Source organism: Typopeltis vanoorti, chromosome 19 (assembly GCF_054136105.1).
Source record: "Typopeltis vanoorti isolate ZY-2024b chromosome 19, IOZ_Tvanoo_1.0, whole genome shotgun sequence".
Lineage (NCBI taxonomy): Eukaryota > Metazoa > Arthropoda > Arachnida > Uropygi > Thelyphonidae > Typopeltis > Typopeltis vanoorti.
The window spans coordinates 33,479,819-33,500,218 of record NC_143567.1 but is presented as its reverse complement, the minus strand read 5'-3'; the positions used below and the strand labels follow the sequence as shown (position 1 = coordinate 33,500,218).

General features: G+C 35.9%; 1 protein-coding gene across 1 annotated transcript in view; it reads left to right on the top strand.

The window, feature by feature from the left end:
* TrpRS-m (Tryptophanyl-tRNA synthetase, mitochondrial) overlaps positions 1-20,400 on the top strand; it is a 155,311-nt gene that overhangs the window by 23,157 nt on the left and 111,754 nt on the right. The window contains exon 2 of the mRNA XM_090409148.1: positions 5,637-5,821. Coding sequence (XP_090265274.1) covers positions 5,637-5,821 — 185 coding nt within the window. The remainder of the gene's footprint in view (positions 1-5,636; positions 5,822-20,400) is intronic.

Here is a 20,400-nt window from a genome sequence, read left to right as displayed (position 1 = left end):
GTGTTTGGTGGTATTTATCAACAGAACTCAATCAAGTTTATAGCAACAATAGCGAGCGGGAGCTTTGTGTACTTGTTTTATACAAGTTCTGAATGAAGCTCAAGCATGCTTGGTGTTATTGAGGGAGTCATAGTAAGAAACTATAAGCCAGCTACCAAAGGCTCATTATGACGTCATCGAACAAACATTTTCAGTAACAGTCAATTTGCATCAAGCGCGTCACCGCCAACCAAATGCCGTGTAAAGGGGTACCAACAGCTAACCTTACAATGCGACAACAATATTAAACTAAGTAAATAATGCATATGATTTGAAATCTTTGTAAAAATGGCCAAATTAGTGGCCACATTTGCATAAATGGCCAAACTGATTTTTTCATGGCCCAGAGTTCAAAAAAGTGCCAAATTTTTGAAATTTGGCCATGAAATGGCCAATCTGGCAACCCTGCACTGAGTAACAACCACATAGCCATTTCCAACCAAGAATCATCTGGCATTATAAGAACACCAGTTGGTTTGACCTCTATTCCCTGCTGGATTTTTGTCTTTGGCCTTCCAACCAAGCATATGCACTGAATGCATCACTGAAGTAATCCTCAGTTGTATGGACACACATATTCCCTATTCCATGATAAATTTCTATCCTGTAAGTAAGCCTTGGTTCTCCAAAAGTTGTACAGGCTGTACAAATAAAAAATGAAGCATACTGCAACTGGCTATTATCAAGAACACCACCTTCCCTTTCTGTTACCAGTGCTTGAAGCAGCTGCAGAAAATTATCAATGTATTGAGAATTGATTTCCAGATTGCAGAAAACAGGGAACCTGCATTGTGCCCAAATGTTTGTCATGCTTTTGTTCTCTTACCAAAGCATTTGGACATAACTTTTGTCCAGCACTGCTCCCACCACTACTGCCCAGATGGATCTATTACATCATCACTCACAGAAAAAGCCAATTTCTTGGCATCATACATTTTCCTCAGATGCATGAATAAATGATTTTAGTAAATGTTACCCATCCATTCCAAGCACTCAACACTCAGTGTCTGAAAGTGATCAGAAAAATCCTGTCCAAATTAGATACCAAAATGTTCCCTGGTCCTAACAGCATTCCTCCAATTGTCCTGAACATATGTGCTTCAGAGTTGACTCCTATTCTATGTCACCTTTTTTATGCTCTCTCATTCCATTCATATCTATCGTACACCCTCTTAGCCAATGAACAACCCATTCCTAAGAAGGGTGATAAATTTTTACCATCAAAGACTTACAGTGCAACCTCTGCAGCCCTGAATTTTGATCTCTAATTTTTGATCTACTTCTTCCTTTTTATAGCACTTTTATCTCACTTTGGTATAAATTGGTATAAATCTAACTGGCTTGTCACTTAGTTTGGGTTGGGGCCAGACAATTTTTATGACTGTAGATGTGTGTGCATGGGGCTGGTTTGTCTGTTCTGGAAGATGAAAAACTCACAGAGTAAGTTTCTCTTCCTTCTCTTTCATTGGTGCTGCTGTATTCTGAAATAGCCTCCTTCCTGTTTGTTTCCCCAAGGAATACAATGCACAGGCCTTCAAATCCAATGTGAACAAGTTCTTCCTTTTCTCAAATCTCTTTCCTTATATAGTACTTTGTACTATAGGTGAACCAACTAACCTTTTGTGTAGGCTTGACATAAAAAAATTTAAAAAAAAGTTAACCAGATTGTCTTCCTATGGAAAGCAACGAGGGTTTTAGGGTGATTTTTGGTGTAAAATCCAGATACGACAATGATATTCTAAGTTTGGAAAATCTTGAACAGGCAAAATTCGCAGCTGTACAGATGAGAAGTAACATCTTCAGAAGAAGATGAAGAAAAGTGTTTTGGTGACTGAGGAAGCTATAGATGTCATGGATGTCTGTTACAGATGCCAAGAAGTAAATGTCAGTTCAAAAAAATAAATGCAGTCTTTTCCAATCCAAATGTAAAAAGGGATGAATGAGATCTTATTTTTCTATTATTATTATTATTATTATTATTATTCAGGCCTCCATGGAGTCAAAAGACTCATCGTGGGAGGTCCTTCCTAAGAACATAAAGTCTGTCAAGACTCATCAAGGGGAGGTCCCCCCTTAAGAAACACAAAGTCTATCATACCACTCTTTAAACTCATTGACCGTTCTCGCTCCCACCACTCCATCAGGCAATGCATTCCACGGTTCAACCACCCTCCACGCAAAGAAACCACTCCTTACCCTCTTGCTCACAGTTTCCTTTCGTAACTTCCAGGGATGGCCTCTTGTCATCACTCCTTCCCACTGTTCAACCAAGCGAAAGAACTCCCCAGTGTCAACCCTGTAACCACCTCTGAACAGTTTAAAAGTCTCAATCATATCACCTCTCCTTCTATCCACCAAACTCTGCAGTCCATATTCCCTCAGCCGATCCTCATAACTATCCTTGTACAGTCCTGAAACCATCTTTGTCATCCGTCTTTGTATCCTTTCCACAGTTAATTTATTCCCTTCAAATCCTGGGGACCAAATCTGAGAACAATAGTCCACGTGTGGTCTGATCAGAGACTTATACAACAGAATGATAACCCTCTTATCTCTGCAGGTCAGTGTCCTTCTCATAATTGCAGCAATCCTCTGTGTTACCTTTACCACCTTTGCAATATGTCCCCTAAACTTCAGGTTTCTATTAATCATCAACCCTAGATCTCTTGTCTCCCCTACTTCCTCCAGTATAACTCCTCCCATAAAGTATGCAGCATCCCATCGATGTTTCCCAAACCTCAAGACCTTACATTTTGCTGCATTAAACTGACATCCCCATTCATTTGCCCATCTATCTAGCTTATTTAAATCCTCTTGCAGGGCTACCACATCTGCACTATTACTAATAATCCTTCCCAGCTTCGCATCATCCGCAAACAACTGAATATCCCCTTGCAATCCACTGGCAATGTCATTGATATAAAGGTTAAACAATATAGGTCCTAGTACTGAGCCCTGTTCGACCCCACTTGTAACCCTCTGCCTCCTTGAAACTGCTCCGCCATATACAACTCTCTGATACCTATCAGACAGCCAATCCTGAATCCAGTTGACCAATCTGACATCCAGACCCATGTGCTGCAACTTAAATATCAGCTTATCATGTGGCACCCTGTCAAATGCCTTTGCTAAGGCTAAGAAAATCGCATACAATTCCTCTCTTTCCTCAAACGCACTCCAAGCATCCACATATACCAGTCCTCTCTTGTTACACATTCTTACTATTATGCCATTCAATATTATTTATTTATTTTAAATTTGTTTTTTATTTTTATTTTTATTTTTTTAATTTGTTTTTATTTTGTTTTTATTATTATTTATTTATTTTATTTTATTTTATTTTTTGCAAGAAAGAAGGCTGTGTTTTGGTTGCATTGAATTGACTAGTGTGTCCTACTTTCTTTGAGATCAGAATTTAAGGGTCAGTTGTGAATTGTCTTGAGATGTTTGAGTCCTGCAGGGTTTAGCAAATGAGAAGAAATGGTAAACTGTTATTAAAATTGATAACAGTTTGCTATTTCAGGATTTGAAGTCAGTGAGAAAGAGCCATGAGTGAATAAGAGGAAGATAGTAGGCAAAAGAACAGATACTGTGATATTCCTACTTTAGTATGAAAGTCAGAAAAGAAGATCCCGGCCTATGACACACAGTGAATGGCCAGAGAGGAAACTTACTAACCAGTCATAAAAGGGTGGAGACAGACTACAAATAGTAGTAGCTGAGAAAGTATTTGTGAACAAATCCGATCAGTAGATGATTTTCATTGCATGATGTGAGAACTTTGCGGTGCATTTTGAAGGCCTTGGAGTAGCTATTGGGGTTATATGATTATATATCAGAAAAACTATTCTGATATATAATCATATAACCCTTAGCCTAACCACAGTAACAATGTGCTATTTATATTATTATTATTATTATTATTATTATTACATGACACCTCCAGGGAGTACAAAGACTCATTGAGGGGAAGGCACCAACTCCACAACTCTCCGCTCCACCACTCTATCCACCAACTACAACGAACTGCAACTACCATATCCTTCTGCATTATTTTATAGAACTGAACTAATAACAGTAGATTAGTACTTTTATAACAGACATTAAATGCTCTTTTGAAATAGACCAGATATGCATAATGTTGTAGATGTTAGTTGCATATATGAGAGTGCAGAGATGGCATAAGATGGGTTTGTTCCAGAGTGCAAACTGCTAGTATAATGAGGAGGCATGGAAATATCATCAGGATCATTAGACTTTTCTGTTATTTTAATGGTCTTTCTAGCAAAATATTAAAAGACCAATTCATCATTCTTATGAGGAACTGATTTGTTTAGCTCATCAGTATTGAACATAGATGCATTGAATTGGCTCCACTTGTAGAAGATGGGTAATAAGAATCATGCCAAGCGATCAGCTTTTTCTTTATATGGCATTATGTGATGACATCTATGTGTATGTGTGTGTGTGACAGAGAGAGAGAGAGATTCAAAACAAGATTTCTGGATTATCAAAGTTACCCACAATACTAATGTATGCTAGATTATCAATTGATCGTGCATGGGAATGATGTAAAAAATAAAACGATAATAATAACCATGCACAACGAACTGATAATCGAGCAGCATTCTTCAACCTTTTTACACCTGCGGACCGGGGAAAATAGGTGAAATATTTTGCAGACTGGCTGACGGCTAAGACAGAAACATGAACCAATGTAGATAGTATTTTATTTATTAAATCCAATATTATAAAATTACAATTTTTAGCTAGTGTAGCATCTGCTGCTGCTTAGAGGTTAGAAAATTTGATATACGTGGCTGGAGCATTGTTTTTGAGAGACAAAGAAATTTTTGGCAGACCACCAGGAAATTTCCGAGGACCACAGTTTGAAGAACAAGAATCTAGAGTACATTAGTACTGTGCAAAATCAAAGTGGCTGGAGTGATTTGGAATTTGGTGTGACAGAATGGAACAAAAGAACATGCTTTCATCCCTTCTCATTAAGTACACCTCTTATCATGGAATTTCCATACAATATACGTTCTCCTCATTCCAAGTTTCTCGCACTTTCATACTTTTCACTTTTTTTCTTTTGTTCTTACTCCTGCTGTAACATATGCCAGCCATTTCTGCAGTCAATCTAGCTCACATTTTTTCCTGTGAATAAGTGTGCTGCTCTGTCACCTTATCATTTACATTACCTTCAGCTACTTCTTTCATACATTCATTCATATGTTATCCAATATAGTTTACTCTTTCCACATTCTCTATAGCACTTTCTTTATCCTGCCTTATCATTAATATTGGATAATTCATTCTTCCACTTTCCATGGCTCATATTTCTTGCACTTGCACATAAAACATTTTTAACACTCTCTCTCTCTTTCTCAAACCATAAACCTTTCTCTCTTGGCAATGAGTACCTTGCCATAATGCCATAATTATTTGCTCAATTTTACTTATAATAGTTTGTTTCCATTTATATTAAAATTGTATACCCGATATTTTTTTTAGATTTGATTTGTAAAAGATAAGAAAATTTATAAAAAATATTTCAATTGTTATTAAGTTGTAGCTCTTGTGTATTTCTGCAGATAGCAAATGAAAATTGTTCAAAGAGAGTATTTTCAGGAATTAGGCCTACTGGCATTCCTCATCTTGGAAATTATTTTGGAGTGCTTAAAAAATGGGTGCTGTTTCAACATCAGGATAATGAATGTATCTATAGTATTGCAGACCTTCATTCTATAACCCTTCCTCAGAATCCAGTTACCCTAAGGTAGAATCAAATTCCTTTTTATGTATTACCATTTTTTTCTAAAATGAATACTTTTAATCTTTAATAATTTCTGAGCATCCCCTGTGAAGAATTTCATAAAAGCTATGATTATAAAAATAAATCATAATTTTCTTGCTAGAAAAGCATGTGTAGTACTGTTATATTTAAAAGATATTTTTTATGGAAAAAAAATGCAGATTAGGCACTAATTAAGAAAATTCATCAGAATAAGTATTCACAGGCTTTGCATATTCGATTCATATGGCCATGGATCAGATCTAGTATCCTGCTAATCACTGTTTGGCTAACAAAAATATATGGAGAAATAGGTTGAAAACATCAAAGATGTGAGTGCACATGTACACACTTTTTAGCAGTCACACATGAATGCTAAAAAGGAGCATCTGTTACAACTCTCAATTAGAAAGTTATTGTAGTTACTTTCTAATTGACAAGTTTAGGTGTTGGACATTATTCATAACTTATCTTAACAGTATTACAACACCAAATAAAACTAAATTATGAAAAGATGTTTATTACCTGACTTATATTGTTCAACAAGAGTATTGCAACAGTATAAGTCCCAAGGGAGTGAAAGGAAGGTAAAATTTTTCCACTTCACCTTTGTGGTGATAAGGCTAAGACTACAAATTATAGCCGATCTGTATATCTGGAGTTGTAGTTAAGGTATTGGAAAGGTTGGTGAAAGATAGGATACAAAAGTGCATGCATAGCATGGTATTCTATGTGCTTATCAGCATGGCTTTATTAAAAGGAGCACATGTTTTACAACTTGCTTATCTACTATAACAAAGTGACGAATGTATTGGACAAGGGAGATGCGTATACAGTGGTATACTTCGAATTTGCAAAGGCTTTTGATAGATTGCCACACCACAAGTTGGTAACTAAACTGAAGCAGATGGGATTGAATGATAGATTAGTGAGTTGAATAGGCAACTGGCTCTCAGATAGGTATTAGTAAGTTGTGTATGGAGGTGTAGTATCCCAGAAGAAGAAAGTTGCTAGCACACACTACATATTCTGATTTTTGCAGGGCCGGATTAAGACCCATAGAGGCCCTAAGCACCTAAAAGATTTTGGTGCCCCATATATATGTAATTCAAAATATAAACCATAATAAACCATAAAATAATTTTTGATTTTTCAAAATGAAACAAAACTTATAGTAAGATGGAAAATAATGTTTATTTTTGTATACTTCAACTTTATTTAGATTTGAAAAGTTTTCTCCTACTTTTCTTAATTGCAAAGTCTTTGATCAGATCCTCAAAATTAATCTTACGTAACACATCTGATTCGATACTTAGTAGAGATAAGGCTTTCAACCTGCCTTGTTGGATAGTTGTTCTGATGGGATTTTTAATATATTCAACTGAGAAAATGAACGCTCAGCTGAGCAATTTATGACCATCAATGTTAAAAATACACGAAAGGCAATGTCTATATTTGGAAAGGCACACTCAATATTGTCTTCTACAATTATTTTATAAAGTTCAGCATGACTGAATCTTGTTTTTACATTTTTTGTTACACTGAACTTATGGTGCACATATGAGTGAAACTGCTGAAGCCCAGCTGAGAAAATAGTGTTCAAGTCCTCTGGGTAAGCATCAGTCAGCTTTTGACAACACTGAGAATACCTTTCAATTTCAGTAGATGATGAAGTCACTGAAGTAGCATTATGTGGCACATCATCTTACTGGTTTGCCACTACTGAAATGTCGGTAAGACTTGTCAAATGGCCCATTGTGATGTTGACAGTCACTGGGTCCACAAGCAGTCCAATAAGCCACGTCATCAGCAGAGAAATCAAGCCACAACCCTGGATCTTTTGCTATATTTACTTCATCTTTTGCAGACTGAATCATTTCACCACCATCACCATGGCCCACTAAACTTTCATTTTCAGCAATTATTTCAACCTCAGAATGTTTTGTAAAGCAACTTGCATCAACATTTGCAGTAGGGATATCAAGAGAATTTACAGACAAAGGTGAGGTCAGTATGTCAGGGGTGCTTAAGGGTCAGAGCTGTATAACTGAGAGGAGATCTCGACATAGCCTTTAAAGGAATGCAGAGAGCCAACCAGGGCTTCTGACCTAATGTCCAATCCTTACCTTCTTGTGGTGCACCCTATTGGGTATCTACCTGGATACTGAATGAACGAGGATGGTCTGGCAATTTGGGATTTGGTTAAACCAAAATACAAAATGATGGTACAACATGACAAAATTTCATGCCAGCTGGGGCGTCACCCAGTACAAGGCCCCCCGTTCTTTTCGCCAGCTAACCAGGGAGAACAGCGAAAAGTCAGCTACTGGAACAAATCTGAAAACACACCCCAACTCAATATTACCAGAGTTAAAGATCGGTACTATCAACATAAGAAGACTGAATAGCAAAGAAATGAAGCTAACTGAGGAATTAGATAAGTACCAGATCGACATAATAGGGATGACTGAAACAAAAAAGACAAAAACTGGTGAGATCTTTCTGAGCAATAAATACAAAATGTTATATTCAGGCAATGACAATCAAGGAAAAGAAGGAGTAGCCATAGTATTCAACACAAAATACGAAGCTAATCTTCTTGAATGGCAGGCAGTCTCAAGTAGACTGATGTGGGCAAATATCAGAATGGGGGAACTGGACAATGAGACTTATTTGTGCCTATGGTCCCACAGAAGGTTCTACTAAGGTAGACGTGGAGGAATTTTTTGAGGCTCCAGAGAAAGCAACTGACACAATGAAAAAGGAAAAGTTGGTCCTTGTTGGGGATCTAAATAGCAGAGTAAGAAGTGATTGTCAGATATACAAAAATGTTTTGGGAAAATTTGGAGAAAAGAGCAAAGCTAATAATAATGGCAAATACCTGTTGGATTTCTGCTCAGGACATGGAGACTGGTTATTACTAACACCATGTTCCAACATAAAAATGTGCACAAATTCACATGGAGAGAAGAGGCAAGGAATAAAAAAAGTCTCATTGACTATGTTATTGTTGATAGTGATGTTTTCTCCATGCAGGACACCAGAGTGTACAGAGGATTTGAAATTGGAAGTGATCACTATTTAGTCTTGAGCAGGATAAAATTCAATTTCATATTGAAAAGAATGACATGTAAGAAAGTTTTAAAGCGAATAAAAGTTGAGCAGCTCTCAGATTTGAACTGTAGACTAAAATACACAAAAATTATTGAAGGAAAAATGAAAGAGTTTGAGAACAGGAACCAAACCTTGGAGATTCAGTGGCAAGCCTTGAAGAAAACCCTGATTGATTCAGCTAGAAAGGCATCTGGTGAAGTTGTCCGCAAGGATAGAAAAATCAGAACTCCATGGTGGACACAAGAAGTTAAAGAGGCAGTGAAGGAAAAGAAGAAAGCATATCAAAAGTTCCTGGCAAATAAGTCAGCTTGTGCTCTTAGATAATACAGAGACAAATGTAAGAAAGCTAAACAGTGTGTAAAACTAGCTAAACAAAAGTCATGGGAGGACTTTGGCAAGAACATACAAAATAAATATCAAGAAGGTGGCAAAATATTCTGGAGGTTGTTAAAGAAGCTTAGGAATGGAGGAAAGAGTGCTGTAAAAGGAGTTAGAGATGATAAAAGTGACATGAAAACGGGAGAAAAAGATATCCTTGAAGTATGGAGTAATTACTTTGAAAATTTGCTAAATGAAACAAGCAGTGATGAGAGCACAGTGATCAAAAACACTGACCAGGCATGCAGTCAGGAATACATATCCATACTTGAAGTAGAAAAAGCCATCAAAAGCTTGAAATGTGGAAATGCAGCAGGAGTAGATGATATTCGACCAGAAATGCTGAAGTATGGTGGTCTAAAAGTCTTACAGTCACTGCATAGTTCAGAATGCCTGGACAGAGGGACAAATTCCAGACGATTGGAGTAGAGCTCTCATAGTACCCATATATAAAAAGGGAAATAAAACTGAATGTGAGAATCACAGAGGTATATCCCTACTGAGTGTTCCTGGTAAGATATATGCAAGTATACTTGAGAAATGGTTGAGAAGAATTGTGGAAGAAAATCTTGGTGAAGAACAAGCTGGATTCAGGTCAAATAGAGGCTGTCAGGATCAGATCTTCACTTTACGACAAATAGTGGAGAAATCATGGGAATATAACAGAGATCTGTATTTAAGTTTTATCGATTTGGAAAAGGCATATGGCAAAGTGCCAAGAGAGAAGCTATTCAATACGCTACAGTTATATGGTGTCAATGGGGCATTATATCAAGAAATACATAGTGTTTATTTGAGTTGTAAGTCAGCAGTCAGAATTGAAGGAAGTACAAGAAGATGGTTTAATGTTAAATCTTGTGTCAGACAAGTATGTACATTATTCCCTCTGTTATTCATTATCTATATGGGTCACATTATGAAGGAATGTGGTGTTAAACCTGATATCAAAATTGGAGATGCTAATCTCAATTGTTTGCTTTATGCGGACAATATCATACTTCTAAATAAATCCGCTACGAGTCTGCAAGATTCCCTGAGGAAATTGAATAACTGTTGTAATAGATATGGTGTGAAGGGCAGCAATAACAAGACAAAGACAATAAAAATAGGTAGAAGCATTGAAAATATCAACTGCATTGGGAATGAAGGTAAAACATTTCAGCTACTTATGAGGCATGATTTTTAATGAAGATGGTAAATTGAATATGGAAATAGACAACAGAATGAACAAAGCTGGTATGGTAGGAAGTCAATTGAATAAATTCATATGGAATAAGAGAGAAATTAGTTGGAACACTAAATTAGCTGTATACAGGACAGTGTTCAAACCAGTTTTAACTTATGGATCTGAGAGCTGAGTCAGAAGTAAAGCACTTGACCAAAGACTAGAGACCGCAGATATGAGAGTCCTGAGAAAGGTTAGAGGCATGAACAGATGGCATCAATGGCAATATCATATTAAAAACGAGAATATTAGGAAAGAACTTGACATTGTCATCATCCAGGAATGCGTTAGCAGAGCTAATCTCAGGTGGTATAGTCACTTAAACAGAATGGGCGAGGAAAGATTAGCAAAACAAGTGTCAATCCAAAACAGGTGGATTGAAACAGTACAAAGTGCCTTAGACAATAGAAATATAAGATCTGGTAATGTTGGAGTCTTGATAAGTAACAGACTGATTTGGAGGAAAATTGTAGATAGGAAGTTAGTAATGATGTAAATTTTTCATGTAGTACTATCATATCCTGTACACCCCTTGAGGGTGCATGTCAAGAATTTGATGATGATGGTGAGGTCAGTAGTGAGACGTGCTAAATGAACCTGCTTTTGATACCTTGATGATTCCAACATCATCATTTTTGATTTTGAAGTGATCAAAGTGGTATTTGTGTTTACTTCTGATGACGGAGATTGTCTCTGATCAGGAATTGGTATATAATGTTGTGGAACTTGTGTGAAGAAATCAGTCAGCTTTTCAGTCTTGGAATCTAATTCCAAAGTCTCCTCTTGTTTCTTTTTTGATAGTTTTCGCTTTTGTGCACCACTTAACTGAACACGTTTCATCTTGGTTCTTGGGATCTGTTAAATACAGAAATAAAAAGATTATTTTGTTGAATATTAGGTGGCAATAAACACGGTTACACATATCACAGGCAAAATCGTACAAACAATTTAATTTTCGGCTTACATCTGAATCTTGTGATTTCGTCCTTTAATTAACTCTTATTTTACCGGAGTCACACTTCTGCAACAGTTGGTCCTTTTACTGGAGGCGCATTTCTGAGACAACCACGTGATTTGTTTTATATTTGCTTCTGGAGCCTTTTATAAGACATAATTTATTAAAACAAGACCTAAAACAGACAGGAAAATAAAATGGTTACGTTAATTATAAAAAATTACCTCATTTGATGCAATGATAGTGCCAGAAAGCGTCGTGAGTAAATATACGGTGTAAACGAATTGTCATGCATGTGGTTAGAGTTTTATTAAGCCTTCTACACATCATTATTTATTGAAACAAAGTAGGTAACAGTAAGAAAAGATAAAAACAATGAAAAACTAATTAAAAGTTAATTTTAATTAAATTCATCATCTAACTAAAGCAGAAATTCTGTGGTGCCCCCCCCCCCCCCCCCTTTCCATGATGCCCTAAGCATGTGCTTATTTTGTTTAATGGTTTATCCAGCCCTGGATTTTTGCATATGCCTTTTTCCATCCTTTTATCTGTAGTAAAAATATTAGGCAAGACAAAGTAATTTTTAGGTCTTATCAGCTCTTATCCATGTTTTATTGTGCTACAAACTAATGATAACACAAAAACATTATTATTATTATTATTATGTGACACCTCCAGGGAGTCCAAAGACTCATTGAGGGAGAGCACCTGATCTACCAACCACTCAATCTCCACTCAATCCACCAACTACAATGAACTGCAACTACACTAATACCATCTACCTCCCACCACCACTACTAGTATTTTCATAGACAATCATAAACATCCATGCCCATGGCAGGATTGGAAACTGCAGTTTTTTTGGCTGGAGAGCAGATATGCTAACCACTCGCCAACCAGGCCGGTAAACATTACAACATAATTTTTAGTTGTATTCTCTCCCAAGAAATATAATAACCTCCAGATGCATCATTGTTATTTAATTTGTATTTTAATGATATTTGGATTGGTTTAACTGGTGATATACAACTGTTTACAGATGATGCAAAACTGGGGAGAGTGATGAGGAATCGTGCAGATGTTGTGGCCTTACAGGACGACTTGAATAGATTGTATGAGTAGGCAAAAGGATGGAACTATCAGTTCAGTGTTGCAAAGTGTAAGGTCATCAAATTTGGTAGGTAACAATGGGATATAAAGTATACACTTGGTGGGAAAATTTTGGAGGAAGTTGAGACAAGAGACCTTGGAGTGGAGGTTGATAAGGATTCAAAGTTCAGAGGTCACATTGCACAAGTTGTGAAGTCATCACATCAGATTATGGCAGTGATGTGGAGGACCTTAACTTGTAGAAATAAAGAAGTTCTAGTTCCATTGTATAAGGCAGAGGTGGGCAAGTTCTTTGGTAATAAGAGCCACATATAATACTTTGGTATTGAAGCAACATCCATGGTAAAAGGTGCAACAACAGGACATCCATCGTTGATGACATCAATGACAAAAGGATTCACAAAAATTTTCATCGATTTTTGAATGTTCAAGAGCCGCAGAAAATATTATTTTAAAATTGTATTTATAAATAATAAAAAATACAACTATATAGTAGTCCTACTCACTAAAGAAGAATATGTTTAATCTCTACTCATTGAAGTCTTTGATTGAGTCTTCATTTGTGCAGTTAATAGTCTAAAATCTGGCTGGTAGGATGTCAAAGCTGTTCTAAGAAGCTCAGTGAGGTGGCTGTTAGTGAGGATAGCACAATGTTTTGACTCGACAGATTTCATTGCAGAGAGGAGAGATTCACAGCAGTAAGTTGTCCCAAAAACAGAGAGTATTTCGGAAACCAGTTTTCTGAAGATAGGGATACTTTGCTTCTGGGATTTGTTTACAAAAGTCAGTTACAGATGAGCTTTTATGTACTAGCATAAAACCCACATCTTCCTGCAGTTCAATAAACTCTGTCTCTATTGAAGCAACATCCATGGTAAAAGGTGCAACAACAGGACATCCATCGTTGATGACATCAATGACAAAAGGATTCACAAGAAATTCAAAACATATCTTTAACTTTTTTAGTTTCTGAAACCTATTCTCAAAATCATTATAAAGTCTTTCTAAGTTTCTTTCGTATTGTTTCAGTTTACTGTGTTTAATTTCAACATCAGGAAAAACAGTTATTCTTAATTTAAGGTTGGGAAAGTGCTCACATTTCTTTGTTGCCAAATCATCTCTTTGAAAAAGCTTTATTTTATTCTGAAAACTGATTGGGCAAGTTCTGTAATAATTTTGTTCCTTCCTTGAAGTACCAGATTTAAATATTGGAGGTGCCGCATTACATCTGTAAAGAACATCAGATCCTGTACCCATCCCTGATCTTCTAGTTGTGGGTATTTCTTTTTCTTTTCTTTCATGAAAGTTATGATTGGTTCAAAAAGAGCTACAAATTTATTCACAGGATTGGTGGTTGATAGCCATCTTACAATACAGTAGAATGAAAGGTCACTTCTTCAAGCTCCAGCTCCTCAATAAAATTTCTAAATTCACAATGTGTTTTTGCACTTGTCCGAATTAAATTCATAATTTCTCAAACGCAATTTTTGATATTGTTGAACTGGAAGTGTTTGCTTACTAAATGCAAATGCTCAAGGTGAATGACACAATGAATAAAGAGACATTCAGGATAGTTGATATCATGTGTCAATTGTCCAACTAGGCCAGTATTTATTATTACCTCAAGACCTCATGGAGTCAAAGACTCATCTGGGAGGGCCCTTTATCACAAACACACACACACACACACACACACACACACACACACACACACACACACACACACACACATACACACACACAGCTCATCATACCATGCCTTGAACACATTCGAACTCCTTGCATACACCACGCTCTCAGGCAAGGCATTCCAATCATTTACAACTCTGCATGAAAAAAACCTGCCTCTCACTCCCCTACTCACACCCTCTTTATACAGTTTCCAAGGATGACCTCTGGTTCTCCCCCGATCTCCCACTATTTTCTGTAGAACTTCTGCAGCATTGATCCTATAACAATCCCTTACCAACTTGTAGGTCTCTATCATATCTCCCCTCTTCTTCCTGTCCACCAGACTCTGCAAATTACATCTTCTCAATCTTTCCTCACTCGACCCTCCAGAGGTCAGAAACTGTTTTAGTCAGTTGCCTCTGGATCCTTTCCAACATCTCTTCATCCTTCTGAAAACCAGGTGATGAAATCTGGGTACAGTAGTCCATGTGTGGCCTAATCAAAGCCTTATACAACGGAACAAGAATCTCCCTACTTCTACACATCAGTGTCCTCTGCATCATTCCCAGAAGCCTTTGTGTTGTCTTCACAATTTTGGCTATATGTCCCCTAAATTCCAGATTCTTATCCACTATCACCTCCAGATCTCTTATTTCTTCCACCTCCAGCAATATATCCTCACCAACCATAAATTCTGCATCCCATCTTTGTTTTCCAAAGTTTAAAACCTTACATTTTGCAACATTGAACTCGCATCCCCATTTCCATGCCCAATCACTCAATTTATTCAAGTCTTCTTGTATGACCACAACATCTTCACTACCTTTCATGGTTCGTCCCAACTTTGCATCATCTGCAAACAGCTGAATATCTCCATCCAAATCGTCACCTATATCATTAATATACAAGTTAAACAGTAATGGCCCCAAAACAGACCCCCGAGACACTCCACTAGTGACTTTCCTTTTCTGGATATCGCACCCCCATACACAACTTGTTGATACCTATCAGATAGCCAATCTCCAATCCAATGCACTAATCTAATATCCAACTCCATCTGCTCTAGTTTGATTATCAATTTATCATGAGGTACTCTATCAAAAGCCTTTGTGAAATCTAAGTATATTACCGTGTATCCTTCTCCTCTGTCCAAGGAAGCAGTCACCTTATTGTAATAAGTAAGTAGATTACTAAAACATGACCTCCCTTGAGCAAATCCATGCTATTGATCAAAGATAATACCATTGTTGTCAACCCAACTCTGGATCCTAGTTCTCACAAGTTTCTCCAACAACTTAACCACAACACGTGACACACAGATAGGCTTATAGTTTGATGCTTGAGTTCGATCACCTCCTTTATGAAGTGGCACAATTTTGCCCTCCTTAGGGACTTGACCGAGTACAAGACTCGTATTAAAAAAATATGTCAAGATACATTCTGAAGGAATGTGCCAACTCCCTGGCACATTCCTTCAGAATATGTGGTGATATATTATCAAGTCCCACAGCCTTATTAACATCTAGTTTACTCAACTCTCCATACACCTCTTGCTCACTTACAGTCAGTCTCTCCTCGCCATCATCTACTGCTCTCAATGTCTCCATGTAGTCACTTTCATAAGATTGAAAGACTTTTATGAATTGCTCATTAAGTATCTCCACCACACATTCTGTAACAGCTGTCTTTATACCATTTTCTCCTATCAATGTCATCCTTCCGTAATCATTCTTTCTTTTGCTGGCTACATATCGAAAGAACTTCTTAAGATTCTTTTTGACCTACCATAGCTGGTGCTCTGTCTGTTGCAATGCTAACAAGTTTATGCAATGAGCATTAACTTGTTGATGAGCATTTAAAGCTTTGTTAAGTGCATTTTTGATGTCAGTACCTGTTGTGGTTTCCTTTAAGCTTATCAAGTCTAAGAATTCTTCTTTTACATTTCCATCGTTTGTAACATAGCCAACAAATATAGCTAGCTGAGGGATATCTTGAATATCTGTAGATTCATCCAGTGCTAAGCTGAAAGCAATGCAGCTTTTCAGATCACTCTGTAGTGAACATATGATTGTAGAACTAATTTCAAAAATACATCTCTCAGCAGTGCGGAGGGACATAGGAATTTGTTCTATTGCCTGTTTAAGTTTTGAGTTCTCTGGAGCGAGAATTGCAATCACATCACTAATATTCCTTTTTACAAATTCTCCATGACTGTAAGGTAGTTTACTTCGAGCAGTATTCCAAGCTATAACAAAACTAGCTTCAGTAGCCAAATCACTTTGCTTACAGAGGGGAAAAAAGGATATTTTGTTGAGTGACTAAATTATATTTTGAACATTTTATCTTGTTTTTTCACAGTTCTGATTCAGGAGGAAATTCAGATGCAAAAGTTATAAACCCTTGTTTTATAACTTTCACTAAAATCAATCTTAAGTATATATTAATCAGAAAAGTACTTATCTACACTACACTAGTTATGTTCCACTACCACCACAAGCGCGTAACATGTGTACAGCATGAAGAGTGATGATGTAGAGTCCAGGCAATGGAGGGACAATTTTGGCAGGACCGACAAAGGCCATCAAATGTCGAAACACTTTTTACCAACCAAATATGATAATAAAATCCACGTTAACAATCCTTTTGACTGGTACCATTTAAAAGCTAAAAATTTAAAGTTTCAAAATATCTGTTTTTTACTTATCTTTAAAGCATTTACAAAATAAAATATTCTAATATTGGTACATACTGTACTACTATAGATTATTAATATAAAAGTTTAAGAAAAATGGAAATGAAAACCAATATTGTCTCTGGAGCCACATGTGGCTCGTAAGTTGCAGTTTGCCCACCTTGGGTATAAGGATTTGATCAGGTCTCATATGGATTATTACACACAGATTCCTCCAATTTTCATGATGATGGATAGGGTCCAGAGAAGACTGATTAAAGTCGTAACTAGTCTTTGGGATATGAAATATGAAGGCAGATGTTTGCAAAGTCTTGTGAATAGAAAAAAGAGAGAAGATATGATTGAGTTATTTAAATTAGCAAAGGAATGTTACCAGGTTAATGTGGAAGGAAGTTTTCATACAAGGGGACATCCCTGGAAGTTACATAAGGAGGGTGTGAGTAGAGGCATAAGGAGCAGGTTCTTTGCATGGAGAGTAGTTGGTGAATGAATTCTCTGTCTGACATAGTGGTGGCAGATACATTGAATGAGTTTAAAGCTCAGTTTTGTGCTTTGTGTGTAACAGTATTTGTCTCCTGTGATGAGTCTTTAATTCCATGGAGGTCTGGTGTTAATAATAATATTTTGCTGGATTCAAACCAGCATCATCAGAGCAACAATGAGTAAGTGAAACAATCCAAATTGTAACAGACAAAAGATCTAAAGTCCTAATTTAGCATCTTCTGATGTATAAAAGAAGTATTAGTTGTGTAGATGATAGTCTCCCAAATTTTTGGCAGATTAATGTAGTCATACTTGTTACAGTTAGGAGAATGCTTCATAATGATTACCTTTGTTACTTTCTGTATATCACAGCACATGATGACAAAATTTCTATCATGTTCTATTATCAGTTTCCATATTTTTTTATCACTCTCACACACTAGAGTCCACATGGCTTATGAGCAAATAAATACTGTATATGGACTAATATTTAATTGCTATTATCACTGAAAATTATGGTTTGTTGAAATGTATAGTCTTTTCTTTTCTTGTTCATAAAATGCAGTTGATATTTTCAAGTCTGTTTTGTAGTTTGGTTTTTATCGCTGATTTTTTATAAAAAATCCTAACAGTAATTATGTAATTTAGCTAAAGGCTCTAAAAGTCTGTTAGATTTATTTTAACAGGATAAAATCATCTTTATAAAATAAAGAACTTTTCAGTGTGATTGAATTGCAAACAGCACTCATATATTAGATTTGGGAACTGAACTATTTGCGATAAAAAACTTTAAAATTCATAGGGGGGCTATCTTGATAGCATGGGAAGTGGCTTTCCCATGGTCCCCTAGCTGGGTCTACTCTCTTCTTCTTCTTTGAGGTAGACCCCCCCCCCTTGCTCTTTAATCTTTCCTAAATGGCATTTCTTGGCCAACTCTTGTTAACTCATGATCCTAATGCTATTAGAGTATTCGAGGGCTATGAGTCTTTCTATTTCTAATCTATCTCTATGTCTTCTCTTTAAAATTTCCCTCTTCTACTAATTAAGGCAAGCTTGAAAGCCTCAAGATGACAGTCCCATCATCAAGCTAGACTGCAGATGGCCAGTAACCTTCTCATTTGAAATTTTAACTCACTAAAAAGACTCATGAAGATAGTAAATGGACAGACTCTTATGGTAAAGAACTAGCTCGGAATAAGGATTCAAGAAGAAAACTCGAAAACAAAAGAAAAGCAGAAATACACCTTTTGTAATATAGCTACCTGGAATATGAGAAGCATCCACCACAAAATCATAGAACTAGACCAAGCATTAGAAGAAAGAAATGTAAAAATAACAATAATTGCAGAATCTAAAAAAAAGCAAAAAGGAACAGACAAAACTGAAAACTACATATATATATATATATATATATATATATACAATGGTGTAAAAGCAGAAGAGAGAGAGAGAGAGAGAGCTAAATGTTGTGTAATGATCTTTTTACATAAATCTCTTAGAAACAACATTATCCATTACAATTTTTGGAGTGATAGAATCGAAATGAGAATTAAAATATACAGAGACTATATGATAGTAATTGGAACTTAAGCACCTGAAGAAGAAAAAGAGGAGGACTCAGAAAACTTTTACACACAAATGTAGAACATTTTAAATAAGACCAATCCTAGAGATCGTATTTTGGTAATAGGCGATCTTAATGCAAGAATTGGTTATGTACCATATAAACCAAACTATAGGAGAATTTAACTGTAATAGGAATGGAAATAGATTAAGATATTTTATTATAAGCAATAACCTTAAAATAATGAATACCTTTTTCAAACATAAACACATCCACAGATACACCTGGGAAGCAAGAGACACAAGAAGCATTATTGATTACATAATCAGCAATATCAAAATGTCAGAAATGATAATAGATACAAGAGTATACAGAGGATCTGAAATAGAATCAGATTATTACCTTTTAATTGAAAAAATAAAATGGGAACCAAAATGGAAAACAACAAAAAAGCACAAGGAAAATAGAAATTTTGAATCCTTCAAAGTTAGATTTTTGGACAACAATAGTATTAAAGACTTGTACTAAAAAAGAATAAAGAACTGGATGATAAGTATAAAAGAAAATCAGAACATAGAAGAATGGTCAAACCTAAAAACCATAATGACAAAAGCTGCAAAACAAAGAAAAAGAGAAATTAGGGACTGGGATGACAAAATTAAATGCATCATTGAAGAAAAGAAAAAAGCATATGAAAACTGGCTCAACCTGAAGACAATAAAATCGAATACAATAGAAAAAGAGCAATAGCAAAACCAGCATGCAGGAAAATACACAGAAATAGATGGGACAATTTTGTAACAAAAGACCTAACACATAGAATCCTTAAAGATTTAAATAAGGAAATTAGAGAAAAGGCAGATATTAATACCATTAAAATAGAAACATGGCAAAATGGATTCAGAAAAGGCAGGTCTTGCATAGACATTGCATTTACATTAAAATTACTAATTGAAAAACATAGAGAAATGATATAGAAACACATATAGCTATTATAGACTACATTAAAGCATTTGATAAAATTATCAGAGAAAAACTATGGGAAATCCTGGAAGAATATGAAGTATCAAACCAACTCTCTAGATCCTTATTTAACATATATCAAGATAATAAAATATCTGACAATAATTTAACATCAAGTTGGAAACCTATAAATAGAAGAGTACATCAGGATTGCCCTCTCTCACCGGTTTTATTTAATATATACACAGATAAAATCATAAAAGAATGGAAGATAACTAATGAAGGAGGATTCAAAATAAACCATAACAATATATTAGCCACTGTGCTTTTTGCTGATGATCAAATAATCTCTGGAAACAATCAAGATGAACTACAAAAATCATTATGCAGTTTAAATAATATGATAAAA